The following is a 12,599-nucleotide window of genomic DNA, read 5'->3' as shown; positions in this document are numbered from 1 at the left end:
GTCATTGGCTACAGCTCGTGACGCCATAAGGCCGCATTTGATTGGTTTAGACCAGTTACAATTTCACAGTGCCACCATGTGGCGATGTGTTGTATATGCGCACATCTTTCAACAATCCCCCCATTTCTTTTCGATCTTCAAATGCATTTTGGAGATTTTCAAGATATAGATACAAATATGAAAGAAAGTAATAATAAAATAATAATACATTTCATTGATAAGCACCTTTCAAATCTCTCATGGACACTTTAGTCACAGGATATTTTTGCTGCGGGTGAGCAGCGGCAGCCACACGCGCCAGCGCTCACTCAACCTGGAAGTAATGTAAAAAAATGAATGACTCCATGCGTCTTTGTGTTGTCATACTGTCTTTGTGTTGACATATTTATTTAGTTTTTTTTGTTCTTTTGACTTCAAGACGGCACCGTGAGAGTGGCTGCCTTTCAAGCTGCTCATGTATTTTGTTTTTATACTTTCATTCCTTTCATCCCTTTGCGCTGTGAAATGTAAATTTCTCCACTGCAACACTAATAAAGGCAAATCCAAATAAATATGACAACATAAAGACACAGTCATTCATTCTCCAGCACTTACTGTACCCTCTTTGTGACATGAAAGATTTCCAGATGAAAGAGAGGATCAAAGCGTCTTTTACAGCAGTTGATCAGGGACGTCATGGTGGAATGTGCACGCCTACTACAAAGTAAAAAACTATGACAACAACATAGCGATAATGGTAGTTTTCAACCTACTTTAGTGTATCATTATATTCATATTGACATACGTGGTTTAAATAAAGGACTAAAAAGAGTGCCAATCCTGCTCCACATTAAAGTGTTTTATGAGGTAAACGGGCACAAAGCGTTACACAATTTGATAAAGCAATTGCAGTTATTAGCCCAAAATAAACCCTCCTAATTTTAATTGAGGATCATAATCCCGTTTATTAGAATTCACTGACAAGAGTACAGAAAAAGATCTTGTATGTATGCATTCCACAAAAACGCTAACATCCATGACTGACAAACAAATAGTTTAAGTGTAACCAAAACGCTTTTGCTCATGCAGAATTTACAGTGTATTGATTGGGCTTTTATAACGTGGGCCACACGTTTAGTCTTGTTTAATGACATCATTGGGAAAGACGAGCATTTTTCCTAATTGTGCTGAATCACCGACAGCCCTTAAATATAACTTTTGCAATGCAGTTGCACATCTAATCCTGTCATATACTCAACTGTAAAAAAAAAAAAACAACAGTGCCGATGTCACCTGTGTGCAGAAGTTGCTACCGATTGTAAGATAACTCATGACAAAGAGGTAAACTGGACCCATGATTGAAAGAATTAGAAACGCTACAGATACATGCCTGCTGAGCATGCTTGAGATCCATCAAAACACTGATATAAAACTGAAGTTTGCCACAAATGACATCATCTTTGAACATGCAACCTGCATTTTAAAACCCAGAAATTCTTTCCAAAAGAACTCCTTCAAAGTTAAAACAAAAATTAAAAAAAAAATAACAGCAAGCGTCGACAACGAACAATATTTGAACACAATTGTTAAAATGCATGCCAACAGACGCTTACTACAACAAAACAACATCTTGGTCAAATACTCAGCTTAATAAATATTCAAAAGAGAAAAATAAATATTAAATAGTTTTTTAGGATTGACAAGCTTGCCTCAGCAGTTTTGCTCAACTCAGACCAGCATATATTTTATGCATTTTGTACTGTATTTTTCAATTACTGTTAATATTCAAGTAATTCAAAAAACATTAGAACCTTACAAAGATGAAGCTCAGTTTTGATTGAGAAGTTCAAAGTGAGATTCATTCAAAACGATACACTCGGAAGAGTTTCCCCGCCATTGCTTTGCACAGGTGTAGCTAAATGCTTTTGCTGAATGTCACCTTAGAACAGGACAGTTCACTAAAGGCGTGGTGTTTTTGGTCATCAAGCCTCATACAAACAACAATACATTCTAAAGCATGCATGCAAAGATGGAGCAAACACAACCCAAAAAGTCACTGACCCATGACGAGCGCTTGCATTTTCTCTTTTGTTGCTACAGAGTCCCTGAAGATGTACACTTTAGATAACACACAAACTAGAATTTAAAGACAGAAACAGCAACCAAAACGAGACATCTGTTTTGTCCAGAACGGATTTTGCAAAGCAGAGTCCAAATCTTCTGCTGATATAAAGTCAAACAAATGGCCCACAACAGACCCCAAAAACTGAAATCATTTCCTTTTAAGTGTGCCAGTGACAAGACGGCTGAGGAAGATTCTTGTCCTCATCGTCAGCAGATTTGAAGAGACGACAGCAAATCATTTTCTGAAGCAAGACAAAAAAGATGAAAAATGTTTTCTTCTGTTTTTATTTCTGCTCCTCAATCTCCCTTTTGACTTCTGTGACATAATGGTGATCTTTCCCATGAGCCACCTCCATGATGGCCAGTGCCTGCAAACAAGAAAGCATTGACAGCATTAAAACCTCTCTGGAGCATGTTTTTTCCCAAACATACTGTACATTTATTTATTTAATGTAGTTATACCACCAGAACAGAATGTTTTACAATACAGTGATACCTTGGTTAACGAACCTCTTGGCTTACGAAGTTTTCGGTTTACGAACGTTACATTTCTGAACATTTTACCTTGGCATACGAACTATTTTTCAGGATACACACTGAAGTCCCGCAATGAATGATGTGTCGTTCGCAAACGAGCGTGTTCTCCAAACAAGAAAATGGTGGCCGACTGTTTTGTCCTCTATGCCCCGCCCCAAGTCTTCGGTTAAAGCCACGTGATTGGTCAAGAACGCAGCAGTGAGGGAGGGGTTAAAACATTAAAGAGACAGTCAGACGACAGAGAGAGTGGGAAAACACACAAACAAAAGGGAGACGACAGAGCTTGAAACAAAAAAAAACAAGTGAAAAAAAAAGGGGAAATGGTGAGAAAATGGATAGAAAAGAGCGAAATTTGGACTCGTTTCAACTTTGATAGCAGAGTGTAGACTGGAAGGTTAATATATTCCATCAATCACGATCCACAAATAACCCGTACAAGCCATCTGTACACTTGATGCAAAAAGCTATCATCCAGCGAAACAGAACACAATTGATGAGGAAAAAGGTAAAATTATTGCATAGAAAGCATCTCCAAGGGATCATTCCTCAAGATGGTGAAAGAAGAAGCGTACGTTCCTCATCAAGTGTTTAATGCTGATGAAACCGGCCACTCCATTCCATCAAGCCATCAACGACCATCACCAAGTTAAATAAAATGACTTTATTATATAGTACAGTTTATTTCTTTAATTATAATACCAGAGCATATTTATTATACATTAAAATAAGGTACATTTTGTGTAGTTTTTAGGCTTAGAAAGTTAAAAAGTAGAAAATTATGTTTTATGGGGACCTGGGAACGGATTATTCTCATTTTAATGGTTTCCTATGGGAAATTAATTTTTGGGATACACACTTTTCGCCTTACACACTCTGTCTAGGAACCAATTAAGTTCATAAGCCAAGGTATCACTGTACCTTCTTCAGAGCTTTGACTCCTTGCGTCTTCTTCTCCAGCCCCAAATACAAACGACCCAGCTTCAGGTACATGGATGCCACATTCAGAGAGTAAGCTGGGTAGTGCACACTGCAGAAAAGAAGGTTCGAAAATTACTGGCCATTTCATTGGGGACACTTGCATACACGTGATATTCCTTCATTCGTGCTCAGTTCTACCTGTATGGCTGTACGATCTTTTCCCCGTAGTTCATGGCTCCGTCCCAGTCCTGCATGTAGAGGCAGACACCCATGGCTTGATACATCATGTGCAGCATGTAAACGTTAGTGTCTGCAAATACGGCGCCCATCTTCTCCTGACTGAGTTCACACATTTCCAGCAGATCACTTGGACGTGAGAGAGAGAGAGTGTCAAGGGACCACAAGTGAATTTATTGGATTTGTTTAAGAATAAAAAGGGAAAAAAATGTGAGGAGTGGAAAAGGATATTCTTATAATGTTTTGCTCTCCTGAATTCCTCAATGACATTCTTGGCATATCGGACCATGGTTTGGATTTCCTCTGGCTCAGGTGCTCCGGAACTCAGCTTCCGGATTTCCATCTTCTCTTTGTCCTATGATCAAAGAAAGAGAAAAATTCAACACACTTGGACACACACAGGACTCAGTACACACGCAGACACACGTACCTTTGACTTTGTCATGCACTCTGTACACTGGCACATGAAGAAATAGGAATCTAATAACCTTTCCTTGCGGTCCTCTGTCGGGTAAAGCAAGTCGATGTAACTGTTAAAGACCTAAGGAAAGAAAACAAACAATTGTGAATCTGAATTGACCTTCATTTGGACTAGATGTGATTGAATATGCGTGTGAATAGATGCTTACTTCTTCTCCAGGGCTGATCTCCTTCACAGCTCTTACTTCCGCCACTGTGCCTTTGTATGTCACAATGACATTTGGACTGCAACTGTGGTTCATCAGTGCTACACTGGAAGGAAGCATCTCAGAATAATGAGTGGGGGATGTCCAGGGGAAGGAACAGCCACTTAAAGGACAACCGACACCATTTTTTGTTTCCTAACTGACATCAGAAACACGTTTTATAGCATCGTAAATAATACCCAAAACATGCAGGCTGATATTTTAGTAAAACGAGAAAAAAATCATTGCCAGTTACAACAAACAAACAAACAAAAAAATCAAAGAGGGCATTCATTTTTCCCCACACATCTGTAGGATGCCAATGAACATATGCGACAGAACTTCCTGAATCATATTTTATTTGTATGTGTCCTCTTTCCTTATGTTGTTTAGTCATTTACTTTGTAGTACAATTACACGTGTGTCCATTGTGAGCCTAAAAGAAAAAATAGATATTTATAAGACTGAGGATCAAATTGGTTGTCGTCTCCCCACATAAAAAAGGAACGTTAACTCACGTTAAAAGATGATATTGGCGTACTTACTCTGGAAAAACAGCTGATCCTAAATGTGAGAGCTCCTCATCCTCTATGGTGAAACCATTGCAATTAACCTGCAGAAAAAAGTAACAGCAACAGACAACATTAATCGTGAGTATAAGTGAAAGGTCTATAATAACACATTATTTGAGGCCTGTCAGACAAAGATTCAGTCTCTCTTAGGTAATTAAAATTAATTCAATTAGAAATGCATGAGTAAACGGGGCAACAAACTTGTGCAAAGAGCTCAGTGAGTGCCAGGTCATCTGGGATGTTGCTGATGTGGTGGGCATAAAAGTGGTGCAGGGCGGCGATGTCCGTTTGGTTCATTTCATCTTTCTCGCTATCCATTTTGTCTAGATCTGGGGAAAAATATCAAACAACAAGATAACGGATGGATTTATTTAACTGTGGATACATCACGGCCAGAACTGAATTCACTTCCAACATATAAAAATGAATTAATGTGAAGAAAAAAAAATCACGACAACAAAACCACAGACAGATGTCGTTTGTGCTCCAAAAACTCACAGTACAAGCATAGCATTGTGCAGTCTGTGTTTGAAAAGATTTACACTCAAAACACCTTCCTGGGGGAAAAAAAACAAAATCTCCAGACACTCCTGCAAGCATATGTTCAACTACTTCACCATTGATTACCTCGCTCACGGGCACAGTGTGAGTAACGTTTTGTGGAGAACATGAAATTACAGCATTAGGAGTCTTGGGATTTTTAAGTCCCTGTGTGCTACACATTTGGAGTGAACGAAAGTAGAGAAAAAGACCCGGAGGCTACAGCGGAGTCTCAAATCGACACACTGGTATTAGAGCTGAGCGAGTCACACGTGCAATTGGAGGAGGTAATTTGATCCTGCATCAGAAAAAAAAAAACTGGACACTTGTAAATATGGGTTGTTGCAATATATCTAAATGCATTTCTTGATTCTGCACTATGTACAGTCTTGTTTATAGAACGGTTTTTGCACATCTACATTTGCACAGTATACAGTTGACATTTTTATTTTGTTATGCTTAGAATATCTTGTTTTCTATCCTTTCACTCCCACCCCAACCCCATCCCTCTTCAATTGCTGCTGTGGACTGCAAATTTCCCCATTGCGGGACGAATAAAGGTATTCTGATTCTGATTCTGAATGCAAGTAGGTTATGGAGATGTGCTGTGTACTTTCATTAAGTTTAATTTTATTAGCTATGCTTTGTAAAAAAAGTGTTAGAACATACAAAAATGAATATGACTTTATTAATGAAAGTTGGCAATAGGAATGGGTTCATATGTCAATGTAATTAATCCAGCCAAACACATCCATACTCACGTGCTTCAAACTCTTTGAGCAGAAGTAGTCTTTCTGAAGGTGTACGGTCTGTTGTGACTTTCTGTAAAAATGAGATGAATTCAAGAGCAAAAAAGAATACTATTTTAAAAGCCAACTTTGTTGTACCAAAGATAAAATCGCCATCATCTTTTCCGAGGTAACCATAAAAACCTTGTTAATTGCACCAATATTAGTATATGTACTCCTGCTCCCAAAAATCTGTCGATACTAAACGCCCTAATCCCACTTTACCACCGTGAGATGACGCGTAGTAGTAGCCATTTCAGCCATAAAGGGACACAAAATAAACATAGCCGTCAATACTGTTACATGACTAAATTATGAGCTGTAAATTGAATGACAGACTGTTCAAAAATGCTACAAGGTGAATTTTTATGTGCCTTTACTATCGGCATCAAAACGATAAGGCTAATAAGAGCCCTTTGCTAATGTAACAGACACCACAGAAAAAATTTTAAGTGAATGAACGGTCGAAGCAAAGCAAAAACAGGGTATTTTTGTTGCAAAAACAATACATGTGAAGCCACATTTTTATTACCAGTGAAATTTGTCAACATAAGACACCACAGACCAGATATAAAAATGCATGAAAATATATAAGTCACCCTAACGTAAATTAAGAGACGCTTTCCATATAATATGCAGAGCTGGCTTCGTGGCTTTTTTTAAAACTTTTTTTCTGGTTTGTGGTTTAAACAGTTATTATCTTGACGTGTTAACAGACAGCGTAGAGGTGAGAATCAAATTATTTTTCAAAATAAAAGATTTTTCAGCCTCTGATAAAAAAATGAAAAAATAAAAGCATTGTATGTTTCAGTGTTCTTTCATGTGGGCAGCTCGGTCCAAAGTGGACTAGTAGTTGGAGACCACAGCTTTACCTGTTTTATGATGATTCTGGCCACCAGTCTGACCGTCTCAGAGGGACACCAGTTCTCCCCATAGGCACAAATGGCGACGCACTCCAGCTTGTGCATGGGCCAATCCCCTCTCTATGTGCATAGATAAGCAACGATAACCAACCCCACAAAAGGCGAATAAATAAACAGTAAAGTCTCGTTATATCGATATTCAAGGGAGTCCGAAAAAATATCGATATAACCGGGACTATCGATATATCCGACCCTGTTTGTATGTAATTTTCTCCGTGCGTGCATAGAAATAGTATCGATATAACCGGGACTATCGATATATCCGATATCGATATAACGAGACTTTACTGTATATGTACAACAAATAATCATAGTTACCTGGCAGTCAATGTTGCAATAGTAGGCCTGCTTACATTTTCCACATTTAAAAAGGTCTTCTTTTCTGTAATAAATCAAACATAAATGATGTGATGATTTTGTGTGTGTGTGTGCGCGGGCGCGTGTAAACTCACAGAACCATAGCTTATTTATATATTTTATTGAATAATGGACACACACTACAAGCCTATCTTCAGAACTACTATTATTTTGCATTTCAACTCTCCGGGTGTTCTATGTTTAATATTTCAACTTTACAAAATGAAGCAAATGTACAACAAATGCACCCCTGGCCTTCTTTTCCCTGCTCCACGACTGGGACACATGGGCAGCTATATTTAGCGATAACCTTTCACTGCTCCACAAACCTAATAGCATTGGCACAACATGAATGCGTGTGAGGCAATAACAGAATTTAACAATTAAACGACAATAGTGTAGAAATTAATTGAATGTTGCGCATTACAATTACTTTCGCTCATGACAACACCTAAAACGTTTTTTTCACACGCCCTTGTTGAGGACCTTATTCAGCAAACATGTTCACTTTGTTATTTGGGAGGTGTGGACAAGGTGTTTTTAATAAATTGACAGTTAATAACTTAGCCAATTAATGTGCAAATTTTAACAACTAAAAAAGTTTAAAGTTAGACGCTCAATCAATCTGTATGCAGAGTTTCCACATAGCGTCTCGTCTGAATGAGAGGTACGTTAAGTCGTTTAGCTTGTGAGTGAAATGAAAGTTTATCGGAGAAATCACGGGTGCGTGTGAGGTCACGTCTCAACATGACAGTTCATGTGATCCGTTGCGTCAATCATTCGGCTTTTAGGTAAAAAAAAAAACCTCATCTATATTGATAAATGTTGAGCTAATACACTGCACTTGACCAACCCAGTAAGTTGCAATGGGCGTCCATGGGTTTCAACACTCAGCAGACCTAAGCGATGAAATTGACCTGTTCCTCACTTTTCAATAAATATTTCACGCGAGATAAATAATAAACAACAATATTCGATAGTTGCTAGCAGGGTGTTACCTGGAGAAACAGTGCTCGCAATGCGTTCCTCGCTCGCTCTCGGTCAGCACGTACGAGTAAGCTGGACAGGCGAACACCAGCTCCCCCACCGCGAAGTGCCTCAATGCCCGCAGACCTCGGCCCCTGTCCGGGTGAACGAACCGCTCCGTCCCCTCTATTCCTTCATTCTTCATGCTTCCCTGTACTGTTACACAGTATGTGCGCTTTGCTAAGGACTTTACAGATATCAGCTTCAGGTTTTGTTGCGAAGATTCTTCTTCTACGGCGCATGACGTACCCCGTTAATGCGCTTAGACTGCGCCTTCCTGGTGGACGGATGACAATACAACATGCATAATGCATACGAATCTCACAATTTTACCGAGAAAAAAACATCACTAGGTGTGAGAGTGAATGGCTATTTGTCTTTGTGTGCCCTACGATTGGCTGGCAATCAATTCAAGGTGTCCCCCGTCTAGTGCCCGAAGACGACTGGTATAGGCTCCAGCACCCCCCGCGACCCTAACGAGGATAAAGGGGTCTGGAAAATGGATAGGTGTATGGTAGGTTCATGGAACACTCTAAATCAGTGGTTCTTAACCTGGGTTCAAGCGAACCCTAGGGGTTCGGTGAGTCGGTCTCAGAGGTTCGGTGGATCCTCCGCCACAGAGGTCGAGACTGCAGTTAGTAGGCACATATGAAACTGATGGGGTTCGGTGCCTCCAACAAGATTAAGAACCACTGCTCTAAATCAAGGGTGTCAAACTCATTTTTTTTGCCGCGGGCCACATTGTCTTACTGTTTCCTCTCGGGAGGCCGTTATGAATTTGGGGAACCCATTAGAATGTTCAACAAATTACATAATAGACACACAACAAATTCATGAAAAACTCGTTTTCAAATCTGAAGTCAAAAATAATGATTGTTATTGTGCTTTGCATACGACAATGTGAAAATTTGGTTTGGACTTTCGCAAGGTTCATGGAATTTCCTAAATTTGATTTGCTTTCGCGGGCCGAATAAAATGATGTGACCCGTGGACCTGTTGCGCTCTCCACTATAGTAAGGGAGATACGGTGTTGTGGGATCCAGGAAAAAACCACAAGACAAGCAATGTGATACGTCTTGACTCAACAGTGGTTTACTTCGAATGCCCCGATCTAATGCAAACGTACGCGCACAACAATTTCCGGTCCAACGATCTAAATCGGTCCGACACGAAACACGAACCGAAGCAGGCGTTCCATGTTTAAATAAACATTTTCGATATATATCATTTGTAAACCAATAGAACTACGCGAATGTAACCAAAATAGGAAATACGATAATTTACAACCTGTCACATACTCCCCCTCAAAATAGATGTTGTCCCCAACATATGTACTAGTAAATACATAAATACGCTGGACGACGTGCCCAAAACAATGACGCACGGTATTATGAACTGCATCCAAATATGAACTATAATAATGAACAGTTTACAGACTGGAACTCTTTTCATACATTCTGTTTACATTATAACAATCAACAATTCACAGACTGGAACTCTTTTCATACATTCCGTTTTACTTATACAGGGCTCATCGGGGTCTTCTTGTTTCCATCTCACTGTTCTATTAAACCGAAGTGTCGATTAACCATTTCTGTAGTATTTCGTGGCATAATAGGGGTGTGCGCCATACATCCAAGGCATTGTCTGTTCACCATGATATGGTACTGTCCCTACATTGTAGCAAGATGGCGAACCAAGGCGATCATACGTGAATACCTTGGGTCTCCTGTGTTCTCGTCGTGGCCATTGATTTCCCCCAATATCAGGATTACTGGGGGGTAGCTGGGGAAAAGGGGGACACACTGTCACAGGTGGATCATTTTCCGGACCAATGTTGCCCTCCTGAGATTGGTCAACTTCCGCAGCTCCCGGCTCCGTCCCCGGCAGTTCATTCCCCAGTTGATTGTCATCATGGTGGGTTGTCTCCACAAAGCTCACGTCCCGCGGTTCTGGTGAGTCTGGTCGGGTGCTCTGGCGATGCAACACTGGATAATACTCATCCTCCTCATCATCCTCTTCCGGATCCATTTCCGGCATCTTGTTCGGTCGTTGCCGAGTGGACTTTTCCTTGGACTGGGACTGTAGTGAAGTCTCTAATGGCAAATGATCACATGGCAGCAAGAGATTGCGGTGGAGTATCCTAGATCTGCCCTTCCCCCTCTCAGGTTTCAGCTCATAAACTGGAATGTCTTGGCTGACTTGACGAACCACTGTATGAACAACATCCTCCCAGTGGTTTCTCAGTTTGCCTGAACCTCCACGTGGGGTTAAGTTTCGAACCAGAACACGATCACCGGGCAACAGGGTAGAATACTTTAGTTTACTGTCATATAGTCTCTTACTCCTGGCAGCAGCTTTGTTGTTATTTTCTTGCGTGATCGCATACGCTTCCTCCATGCCCTGTTTCCACTTCTTCACATAGTCCTTCTGGTTGGTTTCACCGTGGTTAGAGTCTGGATTCAAACTAAACAACATATCAACTGGCAAACGTGGTGAACGTCCATAAAGTAAGTAAAAAGGTGAGAACCCTGTCACCTCACTTTTGGTACAGTTGTAAGCATAAACGAGTTTGTTTAGTGAGTCTTTCCAGTTACTCTTTTGTTTCTCTGTCAGTGTCTTTAACATCTGGATCAGTGTTCGATTAAATCGTTCAACCTGTCCATTTCCCTGTGGATGGTAGGGGGTTGTCCTTGAACCCGCAACCCCACAATATTCCTTCAGTTTAGCAAAAAGTTGATTTTCAAATTCACCACCCTGATCATGGTGAATTCGAAGGGGGAACCCGAACTTTAAAGCATAGTCATTAAAGATTTTGTTTGCCGCTGTTTTGCCAGATTTGGACGTTGTAGCATAAACTTGAGCGAAACGTGTAAAATGGTCTACTAGCACAAGCACGTATTCATAACCACCCTTACATTTGTCAAGATGCAAAAAGTCAACGGAGACAAGTTCAAAAGGCTGAGTAGTCACAATATTAGTGAGAGGGGCTCTGGTCTCACGGTTGGGCTTTTTGTGTTTTAGGCACACACACTCTCTCAGTACATAGTCCTCTATTTCTTTTTGCATAAAGGGCCAGTAAAAACGATCCCTTACAAGGGAAAGAGTCCTTTCTACACCATGGTGGCCCATTTCATCATGCAGCTCTTTTAACACTGTCATCTTGTGTTTTTCAGGAAGCAGTAGTTGGGTTCTGTTTGCCGTTTTTCTGTACAAAACACCTCTGTCATTAAAGTGTAGCTTGTCCCATTCCCTCACAAGACAAACAACTTGAGGACAATGCTTTCTTAGTTCAGTACCTAGCGGTTTAGTCTCCGCCAGTTTGTATCTAATAATATGTCCTATAATGGGGTCAGTCTCTTGATCTAGCTTGATCTGTCCAACAGTCAATGGGGCTATCGGTGTGTTTAGTGACACCTCGGCACACGTAGCTGAGATTCCCATAGACCAAGCTGCACTAGACTCGTTCTGTTGGTCAACCGCTTGTACGGCAGCACTCACAGCATCATATGACATTTCTTTTGTACATCCTTCCATATATGTTACCATATCAAGGGGCATCCTAGATAAACTGTCTGCATCAACATTTTCCTTACCGGGACGATATTTAACAGTAAAATTAAAATCAGAAAGTTCTGCGACCCACCTGCACCCAGTTGCATTTAACTTAGCAGTCGACAGTACATAAGTGAGTGGATTATTGTCACTATACACAGTGAAGAATGGTGCATAGTACAAATAATCACGAAACTTGTCTGTGATCGCCCACTTAAGCGCCAAAAATTCCAACTTGCCCGAGTGTAAGTTATAATTCTTCTCAGCTGCAGTTAATGTCCGAGAGCCATAGGCTATCACGCGAAGTTTGCCATTTTGTCTTTGGTACAACACAGCACCTAAACCCCGGTTAGAGGCATCTGTATGCAAAATGAAAGG

The 12,599-nt window shown here is 40.4% G+C and overlaps 1 protein-coding gene across 1 annotated transcript; it reads right to left on the bottom strand.

Moving 5' to 3' along the window:
* Positions 1-904: 904 nt before the first annotated feature.
* On the bottom strand, positions 905-8,916 carry smyd2a (SET and MYND domain containing 2a). Its single transcript, XM_088992754.1, has 12 exons — positions 8,639-8,916; positions 7,602-7,665; positions 7,233-7,343; positions 6,334-6,394; positions 5,234-5,361; positions 5,006-5,073; positions 4,425-4,527; positions 4,226-4,336; positions 4,027-4,150; positions 3,757-3,931; positions 3,559-3,667; positions 905-2,471 (listed from the first exon to the last, which is right to left on the bottom strand). The coding sequence occupies exons 1-12, from the start codon at positions 8,809-8,811 to the stop codon at positions 2,388-2,390; spliced, it is 1,311 nt and encodes a 436-aa protein (XP_088848880.1). The 5' UTR covers positions 8,812-8,916; the 3' UTR covers positions 905-2,387.
* Positions 8,917-12,599: the final 3,683 nt, after the last annotated feature.

The sequence above is a fragment of the Hippocampus bargibanti genome, linkage group LG03 (assembly GCF_051943395.1).
Source record: "Hippocampus bargibanti isolate YZ-2025 linkage group LG03, ASM5194339v1, whole genome shotgun sequence".
Lineage (NCBI taxonomy): Eukaryota > Metazoa > Chordata > Actinopteri > Syngnathiformes > Syngnathidae > Hippocampus > Hippocampus bargibanti.
The sequence above is the reverse complement of the archived record's forward strand: the minus strand, read 5'-3'. Positions and strand labels throughout refer to the sequence as shown.

Coding starts and splice junctions, on each gene's coding strand:
- smyd2a (XM_088992754.1), bottom strand. CDS start 8,811: ATGAAGAATGAAGGAATAGAGGGGACGGAGCGGTTCGTTCACCCGGAC. Junction 6,395..7,232: donor CCAGAATCATCATAAAACAG/GTAAAGCTGTGG, acceptor TCATTTTTACAG/AAAGTCACAACAGACCGTAC. Junction 4,337..4,424: donor AGATCAGCCCTGGAGAAGAA/GTAAGCATCTAT, acceptor TTCTTTCCTTAG/GTCTTTAACAGTTACATCGA.